Below are 22,723 nucleotides of genomic sequence, written 5' to 3'. Positions count from 1 at the left end.
GGCACACAGGTACCTCGAAGGCAGCTGCATCACTGAAAATCCCACCCCAGCCATGAGGGCTGCATCCCTGGTGCGCTCCTGCATCACTTGGAGGCAGCTCAAGAGATGAGTTTCTTTTCCCCAGCAACCGTTACTGCTTAGATGACCTCGGGAAGGGACTTAGTGAACTGTTTGTTTCAGGACCTTTCTGAGACTTTCGAGTTATTTACTTCCTGAACGCTGTAAATTTAATTTGCTTCCTGAGTCTTAGGAACCCCCCTCCAGAACTGAATGTTTCAGTTTGGAGGAAATTACTATAGAGCACGACTAATCTAACCATTACTTAAGAATGTTATTTGCATTTTTAAAAAGCCTACTTTACATTTTTCTAATTAAAAGAAACACTTTCTGGTATATAATTCATATGTAAACCAATGACTATTTCTACACTAATACTAAAATCTAAACTTGCAAAGCATGTTAGTTGTGCCAATCAATGGATTACAAAGATACTTATTTAGGGGCTGGAGAGGTGGCTCAGCAGTTCTTTATTGTTCTAAAGGGACAAGGTTTGATTCCAGCACCCACACTGATGGGGTTGCCCTTGTGTGTTTCTCTTATTGGTTAATGAGTAAAACACTGATTGGCTGATTGGCCAGACAGGAAGTGACGTAGCTGGGAAGAAATTTGCCACTAGCTGACCATAGAGGTCTGGAGGTCTGTACAAGCAGACAGGAAGTCACATAGCTGGGCAGAATCAGGAATATAAGCAGGGATAAACAGGAAGTCATTCTGTTCTCTGTGGAGCCACGTGGCAGGCAAAGGAACGATAGGTCTGGCATTTTCCCGTAAGCCAAGACCACGTGGAAATACACGGATTAATAGAAATGGGTTAATAATTAGGACAGAGCTAATGAATAAGAAAGTCTAGTCACCGGCCAACAGTTTTATAACTAATATAGCATCCGTGTGTTTATTTGAGGCTCTCAGAGGCGGCTGCGGAACCAGGCAGAAAGTCTCGCAACACCACATTGTGACTAACAATGTCTATAACTCCAGTTCTGGGGATCCAGTGCCCTCTGCTGGTCTCCCAAAACATTGTATGCATGCAGCACACAGACACCCATGCAGGCAAAATACCCATACACATAAAAGTAAATAAATCTTTAAAAATAATTATTATTAATCACATAGTATTCAGATTGGTATATTTAATGCTTTTAATGATAAACTTATGATAGGACACTATCATAAGAAAAAAACATAACAGCTGTAGAATCAACACTTAAATTATACAATTCATAGACACATGAAATAAACTTGGTGTGTAAAAGGTACAGACAGTGTTGAAGAAAAGGAAGGAATATGCAGACATCTGTGCTGTTGATTGATGTAACAAAAGGAAACAGTATTACTGTAAAATGCTGATATATAACCAGACTCTAAAGTAGTAACTGGTTTGAATTGTGCAACTTTTGTTATTCTTAAGTAATCATTTTACTTAATCCAGAGTAAAATGACAAAGTACTGGGTTCTAAACCTTTGGTAAAATTTTCCAAGACCAAGGTTAGATCAATAACCTATAGATGTACAATGTAATTTACATATGTCAGAAGGTTATTTTCCAAGTCCCACATTTGACAGTCTCTATAATTAATCTATAGCTAAAAGAACATACCATCCTCTGAAAGCAACACAAGACAGAGCTTCATTCATCTGCCTAAAGTACAGCTTTCCACTTCTTGTCAGGATTTTTGATGGAAACTGGAGAAAGGAAACCAGGAAGTAAAACCAAAAGCTAAGTATAGCCACTGAATTTTAAGTTATTTTATAGTAAGAAAAAGTACATATCCCGTAAGGGAATTTTGTTGATGTCTACAATGTGAGTCTCTTCTTGTGTGTAAACAAATGACTGAGGCTTCTGCACAAAATTCAAGCTTTGGAGAAGCTTGATTTTAATGACTAAACATTTATAAAAGTGCCTGATTTGACAAATTAATCTACCGTAAGGAAATGTTTATAGAACACTTTATATCTGTGATGTCACTGTTTTTACTAGCAGTAAGGACTGTGCCTGTTTTAAAAGCGTGCCACACTTGCTGATCTTGGCATCTGGAGGAGGCCGCCCTCCTGAGGCGGTTTCACTTTCACCATGGCGGGGGCCTTGAACCCCACCCCCTCACGCTCATCTCTTTCTAGTGAATGTGATATTTAAGGGAGCACTCAGATGGGTGCCGGTTTAACCGAAAAGAAACCATGCCCCCGCACAATGTTTAAATGCTAGTAGTCAATGCATCAAAATTCAGAAGTATACGTACATATTTTTCCTTCCTTCTCCAGTTTTTTCAAATGAAGCAAGAGGTTACGCTCAGCCATCGTATGTAAATTCTCTGGAACATTCTGAAAGGAAAACAGGGATGGAAGGGAATCTCATTTCTGAAGAATACTTAATTGTCTGGAACCTTTAAAGAACACGTACTAAGCCAGGTCAGGGATGGGGCTCAGCTGACTGCTTTCGCACCGCACACAAAACCCAGGTCCCATCCCAGCAGGACATAAACAGGCTAAGTGGCACACGGGTAATCTCAGCACTCAGAGGTGCAGGTAGGACAGTCAGAGATTCAAGGTCATAGTTGGCTACATTGTGAATTTGAAGCCAACCTGCCATACATGAGACCCTGCCTCAAAAAAGCAAAATCAAATAAAAACCAGATAATACCAACCAAAACAGTTTTCACCTTGCAAATGGTCTTGCTTTAGAACGCCATCCTGTTATATCTCTATAGATAAAATATATCAAATGCCACACAAACAATAGCGGTGTCTTGTTTTGCTCACTACTGAATTCCTAGTGTTTAGCACTAGTGTTTCACACAGTAGGAACTCATTAATATTTGTAAAAGAAGCAGTGAATAAATATAAAAAATATTCTTAGTTTTGAATCTGCTTTATGTTTTTTTTTTTTTTAAGGAAATATGGTAATAATACCTTTGTGCCTTTGACTTAACAGTTTTCCTGTAAGGCACAAAGCAATACCGTAATATTGACATGTCATCTGAATAAAGAGAAAATCTACTTTACTTTTAAATAAGGATTATAATTATGACTAAATTCACTGTCTCTGTGTCCTAGTTAGCTTTAACTGTTATCTTGACACAGCCCACAGACATCTGACCTGGAGAGCCTCAGTTGAGGAATTGCCTAGATCAGACTGTCCTATAGGCATGTCTGTGGGGGATTCCCCTGATTATTAACTGACCTAGAGGGGTCCAGCCTACTGTGGGCAGTACCATCCCTAGGCAGGTGGGCCTGGGGTCTATAAAATAAGAAAGTCAGCTGAAGCAGGTCCTCTGTGGTTCTTGCCCTGATGCCTGGATGATGTACCTGCAAGTACACGTCTGTTACGAGCATGTTTTCCCGCCGGCCTGGTCCCACAGAACACACAGAGACGCTGTATTAGATATAATCTTGTTGGCCTGTTACTAGCACTACTTACTGACGAGCTCTGTTTAACCCATTTCTATTAATCTAAATGTTTCCACGTGGTCTTATCTACCGGAGAGAGGGCCTGAACCTCTGTCCTTCTGGTCTTACATGTTGACCCCTCCTGCTTCTTTCTCAGGCAGTCTGCCAAACCCTACACGCTAAGCCGCTAAGCTGCTCTACCCATACAGCAGACAGTAACCCTGCTAAAACCCTGAGTAACATCAACTGGTTACCACGTAGTGCTACAGGGTTGCATCTAGAGGCCACACACTGAGGTGTGATATTCTCTCCTAGAGTTATTTTCATGGTTTTGATGGCTACTTTTGTTCCCTATGGACATTTTCCTTTCTTAAACTACTGTCTCAAACCAGGACAATTAGCATTACTCACATAATCAAAAGACTTGTTTTCACCTGGGATATATTAAGTTTGCCATATAGCTTACTGAATAATTCCCTAGTAAACAGTGGCCATGTACAGATAAGATGGAAAAAAAGTTACCTTGTAAATCAGTTTTACAAGTTCAGTCACCGTAAATGATTTTTCAAAGTTATCACGGATTAATGTAAGAATTTGTTCTTCTCTGCTATTTCTGTGAGAAATATATTCCAGAATTTTAGCTTCAGCATTATGGATTACTGGGCCATGTCCTGAATTAAAAGAATTATACAAGTTACTGCAACCAAAAAAAACAAAACAAAACAAAACAACAACAACAACAACAAAACAACAAACCACTAGGTACAAAGTTAATTCACTCTGTCTGAAAATGATTCATATGCCGTACTGAGAAGCTTGGAAGTACATAACATTCATTTCTTGGAAAGCTACACCACAGGTCTAAGATTTAAACACTGGGCACACAGGACATTTTCTGAGGTCTCATGAGACTCTCCCATCTATTCAGCTACTGATAAACTGCCAATGCCCCTCCTGCAAGAAAACTTTCACCCCAGCTCCTGTTTCCTTTCTTTCTTCCTTCCTTTCCTTCTTTCCTTTCTTTCCTTTCCTTCCTTTCCTTCCTTTCCTTCCTTCCCTTCCTTCCTTTTTTGAGACAGGGTTTCTCTGTGTAGCTTTGGAGCCTGTCCTGAAACTTGCTCTGTATACCAGTCTGGCCTCGAACTCACAGAGATCCTCCTGCCTCTGCATCCCGAGTGCTGGCACTAAAGGCGTGTGCCACAAATGCCCAGCTCACCCCAACTCCTGTAAGCAACCTTATTTACTCATTGGACCATCAAAGAGAGACATGAAAACAGGAGGAGCTTGGGAAGGGGGAGGAGTCAAGAAGTGTACTAGGAAGTAAATATAATCAAAATGTACTTTTAAAAGATGTGCTCTGTTATTTATGTGTACGTATGTCTGGGTATGTGAGTGAGTGTACAGGCGCTTGTGGAGTCCCTGACTCCCCTGGAGCTGGTTTCATAAGGACTTGTGAGCCACCCGACATGGGAACTGAACTTCTGTCATCGGAAAGAGCGGCAAGCACTCTTGACCACTGAGCCCTTTCTTCAGCCCCTCTAAATACAGTATATAAGTCAATGACAGTGTCACAATGAAACTGATTATTAGGTGTAGTTAACATATGCTAATAAAAAGTACTACACTGTAGATAGCCCGGGGAAAACTGAAGCTTTGATGGCGACCGTCAAAAACTGTGCATAATGCCAACAACCTTTAGAGAATTATATCAAGTAAAACTATATAATGTTCTTATGCACCTTAAGATAGAAGTTCTATTTTAGCAATAATATATGCACTAGAACAGTAAGCACAGTAATGGTGGGGAGCATGTAGTGCCCACGGGCACGCGGTTTTACTCCATGTACTACCGCGCGCTTTCACGGATCCCGTGAAGTAGGTGTGATTACTGTCCACAGGGAAGGCACATAATCTGCCTACAGCTGTATAGCTCAGAAGGGGTGCAGCTGAGACCCCTACTCGGCAGCTTTTGACCACTGTGGGCGCTGTCTTAACTACTGTGGTAAGCTCACTAACAAAAGACTACAAAGGGGGCGTGCAAAGCAGTCGAAGACCCACAGACAGAAGCACTAAAACCTTCCAGCAAATGTAGCAGTGCAGAACTTGTGGCAACCCAGATGCAGCTACACTGAAATCTGCCTGCTCTTTAAACAGTGCAGTGTGATGCGCAAGTCCACAAAAGGGGTATTTTAGGTCTTCCAGAACAAAACATCTGGGCTAACCTGGAGTCGCATGAAGAGCGCTGGACTTTGCTTTGTAACAGGCTGTCTGATGCCTCAGCCCTGAGCCTGTTTCCTGAGCTGTGTGGTACTCCCAGCCCATCTTGACAGGGCTTTTGTAAGTACAGGGCTCTGAAGGCCTCTGCATGGTACCTGCACGGAAGCAGTCTTTGCTGTGTGGTAGCTATGGCGACAGAGCATGATTTACATAAAAACTACCTCTCTGCTAACACTACCTCTGGGTGCAGACACTGAGGGCCTTTGCAGGCAGCCTCTCATTGGCCTAGCTTAGGAGCACTGTGAGAAGCTACTCCTTTTCCCTTCCATGCAGCCAGCAGTGACCACTCCATCCTCTCTAGCCATGATCTATACACGCCCAGCTATACAGTACATTTACTATCCCCTAAGCACCAAGCACTTAGAGAATTCAAGTGTCCTGACAGATCTTCCCCTGGCTGTTCGGTTAGGAGTGAGTTAGAAAACCAACCAGTTCCCCTTTCCCTCCTGGGTTCGATGGAGGGAACATTCACATTGCAAGCAGGGCAGTGATACGCGAACTATAACAGGGTTCTTCTTCTGGAGATCGGAAATGTACCATTTTACAGTTGCTATGGAAACCTGACATGTCAACACGGTGAGCTACGGTACAAAGGGCGGCTCTACCCAAAGTTCCACAGCTAAACTGTGGCTTACAGGAGAAGTCGGTTAATACAAACAACAGTGACTGAGACATTTTCCTGTTCCCCCGTAAGCCTGCTTTGTTTCGGTCAACAGCTGTGTGGACGCTGGAGAGAACTTACAATGTTATGGGCATGGCTCTCTGCCAGGAAGGGACCAAGGGTGTAATTTAAAGGCGTAGGGTAGGGCTTCTCAGGTGAGACGGACGTTGGAAGCTCCCTCTGTTTAACTCCATGGATGAGAAGACCCAGTGCAAACTAAAGCGAGGGAGGACGAAGGTGCAGAGCCCTGGGAACCAAGAGTGAGGAAAGGGAACATCTAAGAGGCCTGGAGAGACAGAGGGGATACAGAAAAAGGTGTCGAAGCCATCCTCAGTTCCAACCGAAGCAAGCACAAGGCGGTCCTGATGTCAACTGACCGGCTGCCCCAGCTGCTGGGGAAACCCACAACTCTAGCGTGGGGATTTAGTGTGACAGAGCCTTCTGTGCAGCAGGCCAACCGTGAAGCAGAAACCTATTACTTTGTTCCCACGGGGTGCTCCGGCCCAGTGGGAGCTTGAGAAGGGCCTGAGCTACGCTGGGACCTGAGATCAAACAATGACCACAGGTCAGGGAGCTGGAGGACAGGCTGCCACTGTGCCTGCCCGTGTGGAGGAAGGCACAGTAATAGAGGTGGGGGAGGGTTTTACACGTGAGTTTGCCCAGCTCAGGAAGCAGGGACAGAGTTGGGCTATGGGGTTGTGGGGACTGGTGGCCCTGTTCTGTGTGTCATGGAGAGCTGTGGACCCTTCGGCCTTAGGAGCCACCTTTCTGCACGTGTCAGTGTAGGACTGAGCTCCGAGCCCAGGTATGGGAGAGCAGGAGATTCCCCCCCCTCCTGCACTCTGTGAGGCCAGCCAGCAGTCAGACCGCTGAATTCCCTCAGTGGTTCATGTCCAACGAGGGACTCTGACACATGTGTGGATACCCCTTGGCTTAGACATTTGCTGCTCTGGGTGCAAAACCTGGTGGACGTCTGGAGCAGGTGAGGAGCTGTCATAAAAGCTGGAGCTGGCAGTGGCCCCTGGGCATATGAAGGAATGCTCCGACGTGAAGGGTGCCCCGTGCTAGCAAGAAGCAAGGGTTGATGACATTAAGACATTATTACATTCAAATACCAATAACACTGAAAACCAAAAACAAGGACCATGGCCACAGCACTTAGGACCTCCGGGACAGACAGAGAGGCCGAGCCCATGGATGGGTAGCGTTGAGAAAGAAACTAAATCACTGACAGAAGACACAGGAAATGCCTTCGGTGATGTTACAGCAGAACAATCCTCGAAGGCAGGGAGAGAAATGGACATTCAAGTCCGTTCAAATGTGACCAGGAAGAAGGAGCCCTTCCATGTCATACTTCAGAGAAAAGTCCCAGAGGATGGGACAGGTAAAGAATACCGAAGCTGCACAGGGTATGTCAAGTCACAAAGGAAACTCTGTTAGAATAAGGGCAGCCATGTCAGCAGAAACCCCAAGGCCTGGATAGCAGACTGATGTATTTCAAGCCTCGAGACTAACGGTCAACCAAGTTTATTATACACTTACAGAAGTTGTCTTTTAAAGACTTCCCACTGCAAGCAAAAACTAAAATTAATCCGCTTCTCATGAGAAGTCACACAGCAGCTATGAATGAATGCTCTACATTACAAATCAGAGGAGCTGGTAGGGTGGCTCGGTGGGTAAGGCTCCTGCCGCTAAGTCAGCTGACCAGAGTTTGATCCCCAGGCCACACGGCGGAAGGAGAGAACCAACTCCTGAAAGTTGTCCTCTGACCTCGACATGTACCACCCAGTGTCTCAGTCAACTTCCTGTTGCCAGCAAGACATCTGACTCTCAGCTACTCCGGCACCCTGTCTGTCTGTCTCCCACTCTGTTCCCGCCATGATGATAATGGACTAAACCTCTGAAACTGAGCCAGCCCCTCCAATGACATGCTTTCTTTATAAGCATTGCCGTTGTCTTAGTGTCTCTCTCTTTGCAGCCATAGAAACCCTAAGATACTGTTCCACAAGGCAGAAGAGGAGGTAACCCTTCCAGACCCAGGACACTAATCCAGGGTTACCTTGCTACTGATGCTGCTGGACAATCATCCAACAACAAGGGAAAAAAGGCCAATGTCCTTAATAAATCCAGATCCTGAAGCAAAACAAAACCTAGCAGACTGTATTCAGTAACACCTTAAATTTACTATCATGGTCAGATTGACTGAATTCTAGAGATGGTTCAAAATATACAAGTGAGCAAATACAACACAGTACACAAATGAAATCGAAGACAAAAAACCAAATGCCCATGTCATCAGGAGCAGAAAAAAGGTGCCGGAAGTCAGCATCCCTTCATGATAATGGCTCTGATGAGTGTAGACTAGGACCGCCAGACCTGAGCATAAATAAAGGCTGTGTGTGACATGCTTAGTGGCTAACATACAGACTGGAGAAACACACAGCATTTCTTCTAAATCCAAGACCGAGACAAGGATGCCCACCGTCTCCACTCTAGTTCAACACAGAGCTCGGGCTCTTAGCTGGGCCAAGAGCAAAGAGAAAGCAGTGCAGCGTGGACGCCTGTCTTTTGAGCTAGCGCTGCTTCCCTCTGGGCCTGTGCGGGGTCTCCTGGAGGTGGGCTAGGGAGCAGAGGTCAGTCACTAGGAGAGGGCCTTTCCAAGTCACACGCGGCTCCTGCTTCTTTTTGCTGCCCAGGTGTGAACAGTGTGTGCTATGCATTCTGGCTGCCAGGAGCTGAGTGGGTCTGGGGCCTAAAACCACCTACAACTACAAGTAAAATAAACATTTTTATCTCTTGGGGTTCCTGTCAGGTACCACAGTCCCAGTGGCATTAAAAGGACCTGTCCAAAAGGAGGTGAGCCACGTTTACAGATAGCATGACCCAACACTCCAGAGGCCTAAAGGAAGGCACCGTGCTGATTAAGGCTCTGGGCAAAGCAGCAGCGTCAACTGACAGGAAATGATTTTTACATTCAGTGTGAAATACTCAGGAAAACAAACGTACTCATAGTAGCCTCATCCCTGTTCTTGGTTAAAAATAAAACAAACAACCCTACCCCCAGCCCCACAAAAATCAATAAACGGAAGATGTGAAAGGTTTCTATAATGGAAACTTTGAAGCCCCATAGAAATAGCCTGGAGGAGACACAGATGCATGTTCATGTATTGGCAGAATCAATATTGTGAAAACAGCTTTATTACCCCAAACGATAGATGGGTTCAAAGCAAATTCCCATCAAAATTTTGGTAACATCCATTCATACAACCAGAAAGAACGGTTATCAAATGTACTCACAAAAGCTCTCAGGTAGCCGAAGCAGACCTGGGCAATGCTGATGGTATCATACCCTCTGATTGCAGATTATACTGCAGAGTTACTGTAGCCAAACGGTATGGTTCTGGCACCAAAACTGACCCCAAAGGGAACCCCACAGCTATGCGACCCGATTGCTGACGAAGGAGCCAAAGCAGAATGGCCAGGGAAGATGACACACACACGTTGATGAAGGAAACAAAACCCGTCTCTCACCTTGTAAAACAAAAATTCAAAATGAGGCAGGCGGTGATGGCGCACACCTTTAATCCCAGCACTCGGGAAGCAGAGGCAGGCGGGTCTCTGTGAGTTTGAGGCCAGCCTGGTCTACAGCCTCCAAAGCCACAGAGAAACCCTGTCTCAAACGAAAAACAAAAAAGCTCCGTGCCAGTAAAGAAACGAGTAAGCACAGTGAAGAGCCAGCCTACAGGCCAGGAGGACAGCCCCCCCTTCCCACCCCTGTCCTGGCGTCTGCTCTGTGACTGAAGGTGGCCTTGAGTTTATTGTAATCCGCTTGCCTTAAGTACTAGGGCTGCAGCACATACCATCATACCCAAAACTGCCCCAAAGAAGCAACCTTCAACGGAAGTGCCGACAGAACAGATAATGAACACACGAGGGGAACGTTTACTATCGTCAGCCACCAACGAAATGCAACTCCAGACTACACGAGATCCCAGTTCACTCCCGTCAGGGTGGCCACCAATGCTAGCAAGGATGGGGGAAAGGGGACCATTCAAAAAGGCCTTTGCTGGAGAGGGAGAGAGGAGGCGTGGACTGGGGCGGGGGGGAAAGGAAAGAGGGGAACCTGCAGTCCAGATTTGAAAATAAGAAGCAGCGAGAGGCGGAGAACAGGCAAGGCCATTACAGAAGACCCGTTCAGTCTCCTGCCCCCGTCGGGAGGCTCCTGGCTCCCAGCTCCCAGCTCCAGATGACCCCTCTGACCGCCACGTGTACAGCAGCTATGCGCACAGACCCACACGCTGGCATGGACACACTATTGGAAATAAAAGCTTAAAACAGTGAAAGTTTGAGGGGGACAGTGGGAAGCTGAGAGTAAAAGAGGGTAAATATGAGGAAGGCACATTTTATAGTGTTTGCATGAGAATGCCTTCATGAGGCCAAGCACTTGAGCAGTTAGTATATGCTAACACTGACACTTCAAATGGTCTACATGCATTTCAATTCAGAGATAAGATAAGCCAAGCGAACGTCCTTTGTCATGGCAAAAGATGGCTTGCTAGATTAAAAAGAAAGCAGAGCATCACTCACCTGGATATATAATATCAGCTTTGATTTTTAACAAGTCTTTTAGTGAGTTCATATAATCATAGAGGTCCTCAAACACCGTTGTTCCTTCTCCTAGGATACAATCCCCAGAAAATATGGCGTTTTCTTCTACCAGGAGTAAAGCCATGTGGTCATCGGTGTGGCCAGGAGTGTATATAACTCTAGTCAAAAACGGAAGGTATGAATCATAAAATAACAAGTGTGGATTCTTAGGCTTGGGGAAGATGTTGAGAAGTAAATAATTCTATCATCTTTAGACAACACATCAGCATGCTGCTAACGAGTCAAAAATCTTATTATCTCACCCCCCCCAGGGGTTGCTCATGGAAAACTGACCACAGGCAAATATCCTTTATTATTAGATCACATTTTTTATTCAGAAGTACAAATTTAATAACCTCTTTTCTTCTCATTTTACAAATAAAAAGAGGATGGTTACAACAAATTTGAAATACATGAAAATATAAAAAGATAAAAATTAAGATTACTGAGAAATAGTACTTTTAGTGAGAAGTTAACTTTTCAATTTCCTATGCTAATAATGAAAAAAACCCCTGATTTTTTAAAGTTTTCACTTTATTATATTTTCCTACATTATTAAATATTTTTCATAGGCAAATACTTAAGTGCGCTGCCTACTATTTGGCACAATGCTGCATGTTTCAAAAATAAAATTTCAATTTAATAGTATTTATGTAAAAGTTTAAGGGAAACATTCTTAAATGTACTTGTCTCCACGCACTTTTTAAGTGAGTGTAGAGGCTGAAGAGATGGTTCAGCAGTTAGGAGTGGCCGCTGCTCCTGCAGAGGACCCAAGTTTGGTTCCCAGCACCACATGATGGCTCACAACCATCTGTAACTCTAGTTCTGGGGAATCGAACACCCTCTTCTGACCTCTGCAGCCCCAAACATGTACACAGTACACATACATACACGATGGCAACACACTCAAAACGGATTTAAAACACCTAAATAAAGGCGCCTACTAATATCGAGTGTTTGTAAACCATAAATATTTTAAAACAATGTGATACAGAAACAAGGATAAACGAGCCTTTAGAATCAGATGAGAACTCATAACCCCAAATATAGGTATGCAGAACTTGACGTGTGCTTTTCTTTGGGAGTGCAGACACTGGTTTGGTTGTCCAAACTCTAAATAACCCCTTATCTATACTCCTGTAAGGAATCCTAATCAAATTCACTGGTAGAGATGCACGTGCACACACGTACGCACATGCACACCACACACAGGGTTGCTGTAGAGGGAGAAGGGGAGCTAGTTGGGGAGAAGAAAAGGATCAGCAGGGTTGGAAGGGAGTGAGGGAGAGCAGAGGATGATAAAGGGGTGAATATGAAACGTATTACATACATATATGAAACATACGTATATGAAACGTATTACATACATGAATGACAATGTCTGTAACTGATATTTGCTAACAAAAATCCTTTAAACTTCAAAACACTGCGGCATCTTTAAGCCATGAGAAATACTGCAAGAGCTTTTATTTGTATTCACATTAAGTTTTATCTCTATACCAGCAATCAACATAAAGTCTAACTAGCTTGTTGTGCAAAGGACCTCTTGGTTTCTCAGCCACATTTAGTCCTTGAGACTGGTTACTCTCCAAATTTCCTGCACCAGCCTCTCATGTCTATGAGCTATCATGCCTGGGCCTACTTTTCTTCAATTCGTATTTGTGTATAATAGTGGTATGAATTAAATAAAAACAGAAAAGAAAAACCATTAAGAGAGTAGCAGAGTGAAAAGTCTTCCTTTTCTGGTTTTGCAGGCAAGCCCGTGCTCTTCCCTGGGAGCATTAAATGTGTCAGATCCATGATTCTTCACACACACAGGCAAATACACCTCACGTTGCCCTCATTTCTCTTTATAACACACACACACACAGGCCCCTCATGTTTCCTCAGGGATATTTACTTACCTGAGAGTGGCTCCCTCAGTTTTAATCAATTCTCCGTTTTCTATATAAACATATTTCTGGTCTCCATTTCCTATAACTTCTTCTTTGTGAGGAACCCGCGGGAGTTTTTTAATGCAATAGGTCGTGTCTAGTCCTAAAACATGTAAATATGTTAAGTCATACTCTAAATGATCCAGCTTTTGAAGAGCTCAGCGTCCACGCAAGCAACACCCTACTAATGGCTACATAAAACACTGGTATCGAGACAACAGGGAAGAATTAAACCCACGCGTCTCTGAGATGAAACGACTCCATCTATTTCCAGAGCGGTTTATTCTCCCATGCCCCTGTGGGTCACAAACAAGCCTCTGTGATTTTCTAGTCCGTTTCTATTCTGTGTAAGAATTTCAAAGTAGCTCCCCGTAATCTCAGCTGGCATTTGACACCAGGGAGGTGACGAGGAGACGCTTGGATGGAACGTGAGCACTTTTCTCTATTTAGGAACTCACTTAACAATAAAGGAGTCATGGCAGAAGCTAATCATAAGACCGCCTGTGCTGTCAGCGCTAAAAGCGGTCCCAGATGCTAAGACAGTAAACCTTTAATACCAATTTAACACACGGGACTCCTCACCGATAGAAGGAAAAGTCAATACTCTACCAATCCGCAGTGTCAATCAGTTAACCAGGACAGCGAGTACAGGGAACTGAAGCACTTAAACTCTGAGAGCCGGGGAAATGAAGCTTTCACATGAATGAAGCCCTACAGTGAACACTCCCGGGACCCGGAAGAGAGACCTCAGCTAAGAACAGGGTGCAGACAGGGAACGTGCTAGTGAGAGAGGGTTCAGGACCGAGACAGAAGCTGAGATCGATTTACAGGACAGGCAGGATGGGTAAAAGTGCAGGGAAGGACTTGTAGGCAGCAACAGAGCATACAGGCAGGCATGGAAACGAGTGGCCGTGGGGTAGGCGTGACAATCTTGTCTCTACTGCTGGGATGAGTGGAGAAAAGCCCCACGGTAACGTGGGCTCGGCTGGCGGAAGAGAGGAATTTAAACCTGGTCACTGTGGCCACAGTACAGTTCTTAATAAGGTCATGTGACAGTATTAACAGACCAATATGACATCTGTAAACGGTGACAGCAGAGGGGAAGATCGAATAGAAGCTGCAACAGTCCAGCTGGGGTTCAAAGGTCAGGGCAGTGGCGCTGGGAACAGAGGGACACATGACGTCTGTAAGTCATACTGTCGAGGTTTTGGTTTGTATGTTGTCTTTCGGACAGGGTTTCTCTGTGCAGAGGAAGAGAGGAAGGATTTGAGAGAAAACAGAGTTTTTCCATGACACCTAAGGTTTAACTTACAGTATTCCAGTCGTATCAATTAAAAAAAAATCAACATGGTTGAAAGTTTAAATTATAAACTCTCTGAAGCATAGCCTTTCTCAGCGAGCTTCACGTCTTCCGCTTACTTACCCTTACCGATGTTTTCACAAATATCTACTATGCCTCCGGCATGATCGCTATGCCAATGAGTCACTAGGATTTCTTGGATTGCCGTGTCAAATTCAACCAAGGCTTGCTTTAAACAGCTGATATATTCTGGAACTGCTGGCTCTCCCGTGTCAATGAGGATTCTCCTACAAACGCCAAGGAAGAGAATCACCATTGGAACCTGGAGTTCACATTAGCATATTTTCACATAGATAATCTGCATTAAGTTCGAGAAAATAGAAATTTTTGCTTTAACACATTACTTCAGTTTGAAGTGACCTCACTGTACGGGGCTCCTTGGAAAGGAATTACAGCTAAAGATAAATGTGAACCAGGGCTGTCAGAAGTGATCTCGAGCACTTGTGTAGCAATTAAAGTAAACACACGCCATTCCAACTGTATTCCTAAGGCAGGTCTTTCATCATTACATTCAGAAGTTAAATAACTTTCCCGCTGTTCCTTTGCAATAAAACAGTAGACTCAGCATTCAAACTCAGGTTTGCTGATTCCAAATGTGTGCGCTTATCTACTCTGCCTTCCAGATGGTCTATAAATTCTTCAAGTATCTCATAGAATTAACAACACCCTTAGAGAAATGTGGTCTTCTCTGTGTGTGCAAGGACACATTTATAGGCTGCCGTTAGGATCATGCTGGCTGGCTTAAATTAGAGGCTGTAGATTCTCCTAAAATAACGGCTCACCGGCACTGAGTAGTTGGCTAGGTTTCCAGTACCTGAGTAGGTTTCCATCCAGAGATTAAAGACCCCTCAAAATGCAACAAAACCTACAACCAATCAGCATACAGAGTTGTGGAGCCCAGTCCTCCACACCTAAAGCTCAGGGAACACTGTGGAAGAGGGACCAGAGGACCTGGGAGTTTGCTGTGAGATTACGTCTCCTAGTAACGTCAGAAGCGACACCCATACAGTCTCACCCGGACAACTCCCAAACATGGGTGAACAGGAACAAGGGCGATACCGTTAGACATGGCAAACTGGAGAGAGAAGAGTCTAGGCCTCAAGCCTATGTAGGAACTATAGGCTGGGGACGGGAGAGGTGGTCTTCCCCAGGGCCAAGCAGCCGGAAAACACACATCCAAGTTTATTATACAAAGTGAGCCGGCTATCTCAGGAGTGTGTGTGTGTGCGCGTGCGCGTGCGTGCGTGTACATATATGTGTGTTATCACAATCAGTGAGAAGAGGAGGTCACGAATTTGAAGGAGAGTGAGGAGGCGTACATGGAAAGGTTTAGGGGAGGGAAAGGAAGGGTGAAGTGGAGGAATAATGACAATAATAAGCAGAAACAGAATCAATGCCTTTTGATACAAAGAAGACGGCAAAACAGACAAATTGCACTCTCCTGTGTCCCCACAAAAGAAAACACCAATCCACGACTGAACAGTGAGGTGCAAACTGTGGAAAGGCAAGAAGGCTACAGTAAACAGGAACAAACCCAAACAGACATCCAGAAAAAACAGAGTGTTAACTTAACAAAGGAAACAATAGGCTCCAGCTCAAGAGAAGTGAATGAAGAACCCATCACTGGCTCTAGGGCTGCGAACAAAAGAGGAAACTAGACTGGAAATGTCACGTGCCCAGCAGACACTGCCAGGGACTCCTCACCACTGCTGCCCGCTTTGCGTCTGCTTTGAGATGAAGGAGGGTACCTGTATGTAGTTGGGCCTTTCTTTGGGCCACCAGCTCACAAAAAAATGACGCAGAAACTTATTAATTATGGAAGCTTGGCCTCAGCTTACGCTTCTTTCTAACTAGCTCTTATAACTTAAATTAACCCATAATTTTAAATCTACGTTCTTCAACATGCTCGTTTACTCATCTCCCTTATGCCCATCCTGGTTATACCACATCTGGCTGGCGACTCTGCCTTCTTCCCAGCATCCTCTCTGCCCAGAAATCCTGCCTAGCTATTGGCTCTTCAGCTTTTTATTAAACCAATTGGAGTAATATATCTTCACAGGGTATAAAAAGATAATGGAGTATTTCCTCTAAATTTGCCAAATACAAATGGACTGAACATTGTAAATGCAATTCTTACCTGATAATTGTTCTTATTGTACATGGTTTTAGTGTGTTAGAGTTAAAACCTTTCTTTTTTATTCAGACAAAAATGGGGGAATGTTGTGGAATATTCCTTCACTGTGATTGGTTCAAGAAAAAGCTAAACGACCAATAGCTAGGCAGGAGATGTATGAGGGACTTCCGGACAGAGAGAGCTATGGGAAGAAGGAAGGGGAGTGGCCAGCCAGAGGGTGGTAACAGATGTGCAGAAGGAGAGGTAAAAGCCACGAATCATGTCGCAACATGTCTATGAATAGGAATGGGTTAATTTAAGCTATAAGAGCTAGTTAGAAACAAGCCTACACTATCAGCTGAGCTTTCATAATTACTAAGTGTCCATATTGTTATTTGCGACCTGGCAGCCCCAAAGAAAAATCCATCTACAGATACCTTTCATTGTTCTTCCAGGAGAAGTGGAAAATTTGGTACTGTTGCATCTCCCAAGCTCTAGAGGCACCACTAACCTCCATAAATAGCGGACAACCTCCATAACCTAAAGTTCATGACCACCAAGCCGGCTCTGCAGAAAATACAAAAAGGAATCCTAAACATAGAGGAGGAAGCAGAGTTTCAATGATGAATGTCTGGAAAATAGATACAATAGATACCATTAGTAGAACAGAATCCAATAAAACCCAACAAAAAACAAACCCAAAACCAAAAACCAAAACAACACACTTGCATTATCTAGAAGAAATAGACACATTCTTACATATATCTATGACAAAGACATTTCAGCCTAGCAATGGGCACATTCACTAACTGACTTCTACTAACCCTTTAAGGTACAGTTAACATCGATGTTTCTCAAACTGAAAGGGAACAGCCAGACTCATTCCAGAGATGGAACCACCCTCACTCCATCAACAACTAAGAAAATTCCTCAACCACGGTTCACTCCTTTCAGATAACTCTAGTCTGTGCACCAAGTTGACATAAGACTAGCCTGCACAAACACGGTAATATGCTTTCCGCACGATCATCTTCTGTTGTTTTTAATAGATGCTTTCATGAAGATTTCACTTAATCCTCATAATATTCCGAAGAGGCACTATAAAATCTACTGTATGGATAAAGAACATGCTAGTGAGAGAGCCCATCTCCTTCCGAGTCTCACGGCTAAAAAACAGCCAGGGTGCTAATGCAGGTAAAGGTTGGTGACCATGGATGGAGTGTCCAACCCTAGCTGATAAATCTACAATACAAACTCTACACAGAGGCTCAGGGAATACTGGCAGAGGGAGGTTGTAAAGTCAAGAGAACCAGGATGTCTGCTGCAAGATAGTGTTTTCTATATGTGGCAGGGAGGCTGAACTCATGAAATTTCAATATGATTTGCTATGCTAATTTGATATGCTAATGTGGATTGGGAAAATCCCACAATGCCTTGCTCCTGGAAAAAGAGCTATAGGTAATTAATGGTTGAGAGGGAGAATCATTCTTTTCCAGGGAAGGCCTCTCTGATAGGTGACCCAGTTCTAAGTGGTCGGCCCTAAACGCATACATATATATGAGCAATACTAAAAGGACCTGCTAGATTGTACTTATATATGTATTTAAGTAACAATAATAATTAAATAAGAAGAGGCTATGACTCTGCGAAGGGAGGAATGCAGAAGTGGGGGGGATTATGTAAACATAGTACTTATATATGAGACACTCAAAATATAATATCCACTCCGAAATTATTCTAACCTCCATGGCCTTTTTCTATGATAATATACAAAGTCTCAAAGCATGTACAGTTATGATAGGAAAGATTAGAATTTCAGCTATCAGGGGTTCTTGAATAGAGGAAGAATGCTTAGTGAGTAGCTGCATATTAAATATCAAAGTAGGTCTACTAGGGATGTAGTGAACTGCGATATCTATAAATTGATCAAAACAAGGGAGGATGAAGAGCTAAAGTTGTATTTCAAGAAGAAAAAAAAAAAGGCAAAATTAAGAGAAAAATGTTAGCAATTCTCAGCAGGTATTCACTGCACTCCCTCTGTTGTCCAAGACTCTGCGCTGGAGATACAGAAACACATCCTGGCTGAGCTTCAGTTACAATGGGATGACTACACAGAAAAGAAAGACAGTGTAAGTCACAGCCTACAGGGAGCAGTGTGGCTCATCTGGGAAGAGCCATTTAAGATGGACACCATAGCTACACTTGGGAGAATGGACTGCGGGACAAAAGCAGAGGCAGAAAAGCCGGTCAGAGGTTAAAAGAGATGCCTCCACAGAACTGAACGGGTTGGTAGCAGTCCCAGACTTCCAAGATGGGTTGGATGTGTGCCAGGCGGAGGGAAATGTTAATGAGAGTGTTTAGGTATTCTGTTGGATCAAACACATGAATGGTTCTGTTAACCACAACAGGGACCTGGGCTTAGCTTCATCAGCAAAGCTGAGTTCAGAGTGAAGAACTGAGCCTACAGGAGATTTAAGAATGCATCCAGCTATGAGCCTGGCGAAGTTGGGCTTCTGTTTAAATGTGCTATTAGCAAGCAGATGGCAGGTGACACCAAGGGACCAGATAAGATCACCTGAACAACGGTGTACAAATGTGTGTGGCGCACAAGTTACTCTTTTCATTGCTGCGACACAATGGCCAACGAAAGCGATTGAAGGAAGGGTTTACTACGGGTCAGTTTGAGGACACCGGCCATTATGGAAGGGAAGATGTGAGGGCAAAAGCCACTCTAGCTCTGGCGGCAGAAGTGACAGCTAGTTATATTTTGTGCAGAGTCAGAGACAGACTCAGAGACAGAGAGGGACTTAGTGGAAACTTGGTGATCTACTTGTTTTCTCTTTTTTAAATTCAGTTTAGTACTTTAGCACATGGTATGTTTTTGCTATTCAGGGTAGGGCTTGCTACCTTAGTTAAGCCTTTCTTGAAATTCCTTCCCGAAAGTTTGTATTCTAGATGATTCTAAATTCAGTAAAGTCGACAGTCATCATTAGACACCACAAGACCTTAGGATTAGGCAATAATCGAGATAGCTCAGTGTATCAATTTATAAACTGTTGGCCAATGGCTAGGGCTTCTTACTGGCTAGCTCTGTCTTAATTATTAACCTATAACTACTAATCTATGTATTTCTACATGGCCTTATCCTACCACAGAATGCCTGTTGAGCCCTGTCTTCCCGGTCTCTACATGGTGTCTCTCTTGTGGCTAACCTCTTTCTCCTTCTCCTCCCTCTCGTAGTCCAGCCTATACTTCCTGCCTGGCTATTGGCCAATCGGTGTTTTATTCATCAACCAATAAGAGAAACTTACATACAGGACATCCCCCATCATCAGTGGGTAAGGGTGTTTGCTGCCGACTCTAACAACCCAAGTTTGATCCTCAGGATGACAGGGTAAGGGGAACGATCATCTCCTAAAAATTATCTCCCTATTTCAATATTCCAGCCATGGTGTGAGCCCCCCCCCATATATAAATAAATTCAACTAAAAAAAATGATGGTAAGATTGCATTTAGAGAAATGCCAAGATCTTAAAAGGACAGAGAGCATGACAAAAACAGTCAGAGGATGCAGTGTTAGCCACTCAAGGAGGGAACGGCCAATGGGAACCAAAGTCAGAAGAAACGGAACCATAAGAATGCCACCGAGTTTAACCACCCAGAAGCCACCTGTAGCCTTAACCTTTCTGTGAAGTGGAGTAGTGGGCACAGATCTCGGGACATCTGATTTGAACTCAGGTAAAATCTGTTTCTAGTCACCCTTTAGATTATGTTGAGGAACCTCATCTGTACAGAATTTTAGCTTTACTTAAATCACTTAAATATCCTATGAAAATAAAATTACAATTTAAATAGCTCCAGGGGTTTCATTTGTTCTTAGTAACTGTCGAGTTGCTTATGATGGGAGACTATGAGCCTGTTTTTCCCCAATTAGTTCAGTTTTTTTTTTTTAAAGTCTCTTTTGGCATAAGCATTTTGTGATACTGAGTGTGATTCAAACATTTAAGGATACAGGATGTATTTCCCCCCACACAGTTTAGCCCCTAAACACAGGGGAACTTCTTTCTATTTTCAGCCTACGAAGAAAAGCAGTTTGTGCAGAATTTACTGGGGCCATCCACCGATCTCCTAGGGAACTCTCGGGCTTTTTGGACTATCTGCAATTTCCATCAGAGTGAATTTTAAATAACGAGCCGAACAGAACACCTGTGTACAAACTGGGCTGAGGGCAGCCCAGCTCACACTATACCCTAGAGATTAGCCACTCTGTGGCTGATTTTCTATCCCCCTTAAGGGTGCAGGAAGTCTACAGGTCCCGTACTTGACCCTGGTCTTGTTCACTCCAGGCTTAGTCTACTTGACTTGGAACACTTCCATTTCCTTATACTCAGCTTCTTGTAAAGTCCTTTTATTCAAGAAGGGTAAATATAGTAGAGGCTTTAGATGCAAACAAGCTAGGCTTGCCACACGCAATTAGAAGTAAAAACAAAATGAGTTAGTTTCTCCTACCCACGCGCTGGGTTGTTGCTCTTTCGGTTTTACAGAATCTTGGAAATAAAAATTCTGCCCTCTACTGTAAGGGAATGGCTTCGGCATTGCCAGGACGGGAGGCTCAGGGCAAAGCAAAATCAGAGTAGCAAATACTGCAAACTTTTGGGGCACTGGGATAAGGGCCTTGCTATATAACCCTACGAAGCCTGAAGTTTGGCTGTGCAGATCAGGATGGCCTCGAACTGGTGGCGACCATCCCGCCTGTGCATTCCAGGCACTGGATTCCAGCCGTGGGGCCAACACACAAGCTAACAACCCCCGGGGACCCCAATTCCACACGGTCACCGTCTGCGGGCGGCCAGGCAGCAAGCAAGCCGCGGTTCCGAAGCGGAGAGTCCTTTGCGCTTCCCTTCGGCTCCGGGGGGAGGGGACGTTTACCTGCTGCCGGTCCCCACCAGGTAGGTGTTGGTGCCTTGCAGGGTCATGGGACCCGGGTTACAGCCCAGCACGCGCACCACCCGACTGGACAGCCGCTCGATGCGCTGCAGAACTGTCGCCATCTTCCAGCCGGCCGCCTGCAGCCCGGCGACCAGATTGCAGGTCACCGCGCACAGCGCGCCGGGGCCGGGTGGGCAGGGCCGCGGCGGTCACGCGGGACCGCGGGAGGCGGCCCCCGGGGCGGATTGGCAGCCGGCGGGAGGGCGTGGCCGCCACGTGACCGGCCCCGCCTCTCTGGCCCCCGCCCGAAGGGGGCGTTCGCTGTGGCTGCGTGGCCCGAGGTGGCCTGATGAGGCGGGAGGAGGTCAGAGCCTCTGTGGTGGAGCCTGGTGTCTGCCCGGACTTTGTGCCCGGGCGGGAGTAGTCGAGCATGTGCATGGGGACGAGTGACATTAGTTCGCTGGGAAGTTAGCCTGTGGGGGGACATAAAGGTAGGCTGGTGGGTGGTGGGCACACAACCCAGAAAGGAGGGGCAGGGCGGTTTTAGGCAATGCCGGGGTATGCGATTGAAAACTTGCTCGCCTTTCGTAATAACCGGCGGAACTTATGCTACCCTGGCATGCCAACCTGAGGGTTTCTTGCCAAGCCTCACCCCAACCCGCCTCATCCCCATTTTAATCCTCAACAACAGTTTAAAAAAAAAAATGTTTGTGTGCATACTTGTGGAGGGCAGAGGACAACTTCAGGTGTCATCCTTAGGATGACATCCATCTACCCCTCTCCAGCCTGGAGTAGCCGCTGGACCTTCCAGCTGTAGACTGCCCCAGGGATTCCCCTGACAACCCAGTACACGTGTTATAAAAATGTGACACCATGCCCACACTTTCATGCAGGTTCTGTGGAATCAAAGTCGTGTCATCAAGTGTACAAGGTAAGCAAGCTCTTCACCAACTGAGCTCTCTCCTCAGCCCCCATTAATCCTCAACTCTTTAAAATCCCACGTGAGCCCCTCACACTGTATCAGACACAATTTATCCCCGTTTTATAAGTGTAAGTAAGGTGGGATTTGGGAGACCCCAGCTCTGTGTTGGGCCTCTGTTTCTATTTGCCTTGCATTAATGCATGATCTCATTTGTGGAGGTTGGAGCAGCCCCCACGAATCTTCCTCTCTATCCCTACCCACTTGTCCAGAGAAATAAGTCAGTTTTGTATTCAAGGTGAAAGTGACTTATTTTCTTTGTAATGAAGTATTTTTCAATTGGCAAGTATTGACTATGGCTTCCCACTTTAAAAATATGAGTTATAAGTTACCCACAAGAAAATGCCCAGATTCTGTGCTCTCCATCAAGTTATGGATG

General features: G+C 44.7%; 1 protein-coding gene across 1 annotated transcript; it reads right to left on the bottom strand.

Moving 5' to 3' along the window:
- Window positions 1–1,227: 1,227 nt before the first annotated feature.
- Lactb2 (lactamase beta 2) lies at window positions 1,228–21,521 on the bottom strand. Its single transcript, XM_051196916.1, has 7 exons — window positions 21,366–21,521; window positions 14,387–14,550; window positions 12,934–13,066; window positions 10,970–11,148; window positions 3,967–4,115; window positions 2,298–2,379; window positions 1,228–1,743 (listed from the first exon to the last, which is right to left on the bottom strand). Exons 1-7 carry the CDS (start codon window positions 21,485–21,487, stop codon window positions 1,700–1,702), a joined length of 873 nt encoding a protein of 290 aa, XP_051052873.1. The 5' UTR covers window positions 21,488–21,521; the 3' UTR covers window positions 1,228–1,699.
- Window positions 21,522–22,723: the final 1,202 nt, after the last annotated feature.

This window comes from Phodopus roborovskii, unplaced genomic scaffold (assembly GCF_943737965.1).
Source record: "Phodopus roborovskii unplaced genomic scaffold, PHOROB, whole genome shotgun sequence".
NCBI classification, from domain to species: domain Eukaryota; kingdom Metazoa; phylum Chordata; class Mammalia; order Rodentia; family Cricetidae; genus Phodopus; species Phodopus roborovskii.
Note: the sequence above shows the minus strand (reverse complement) of the source record. Positions and strands in the feature narration are given on the sequence as shown.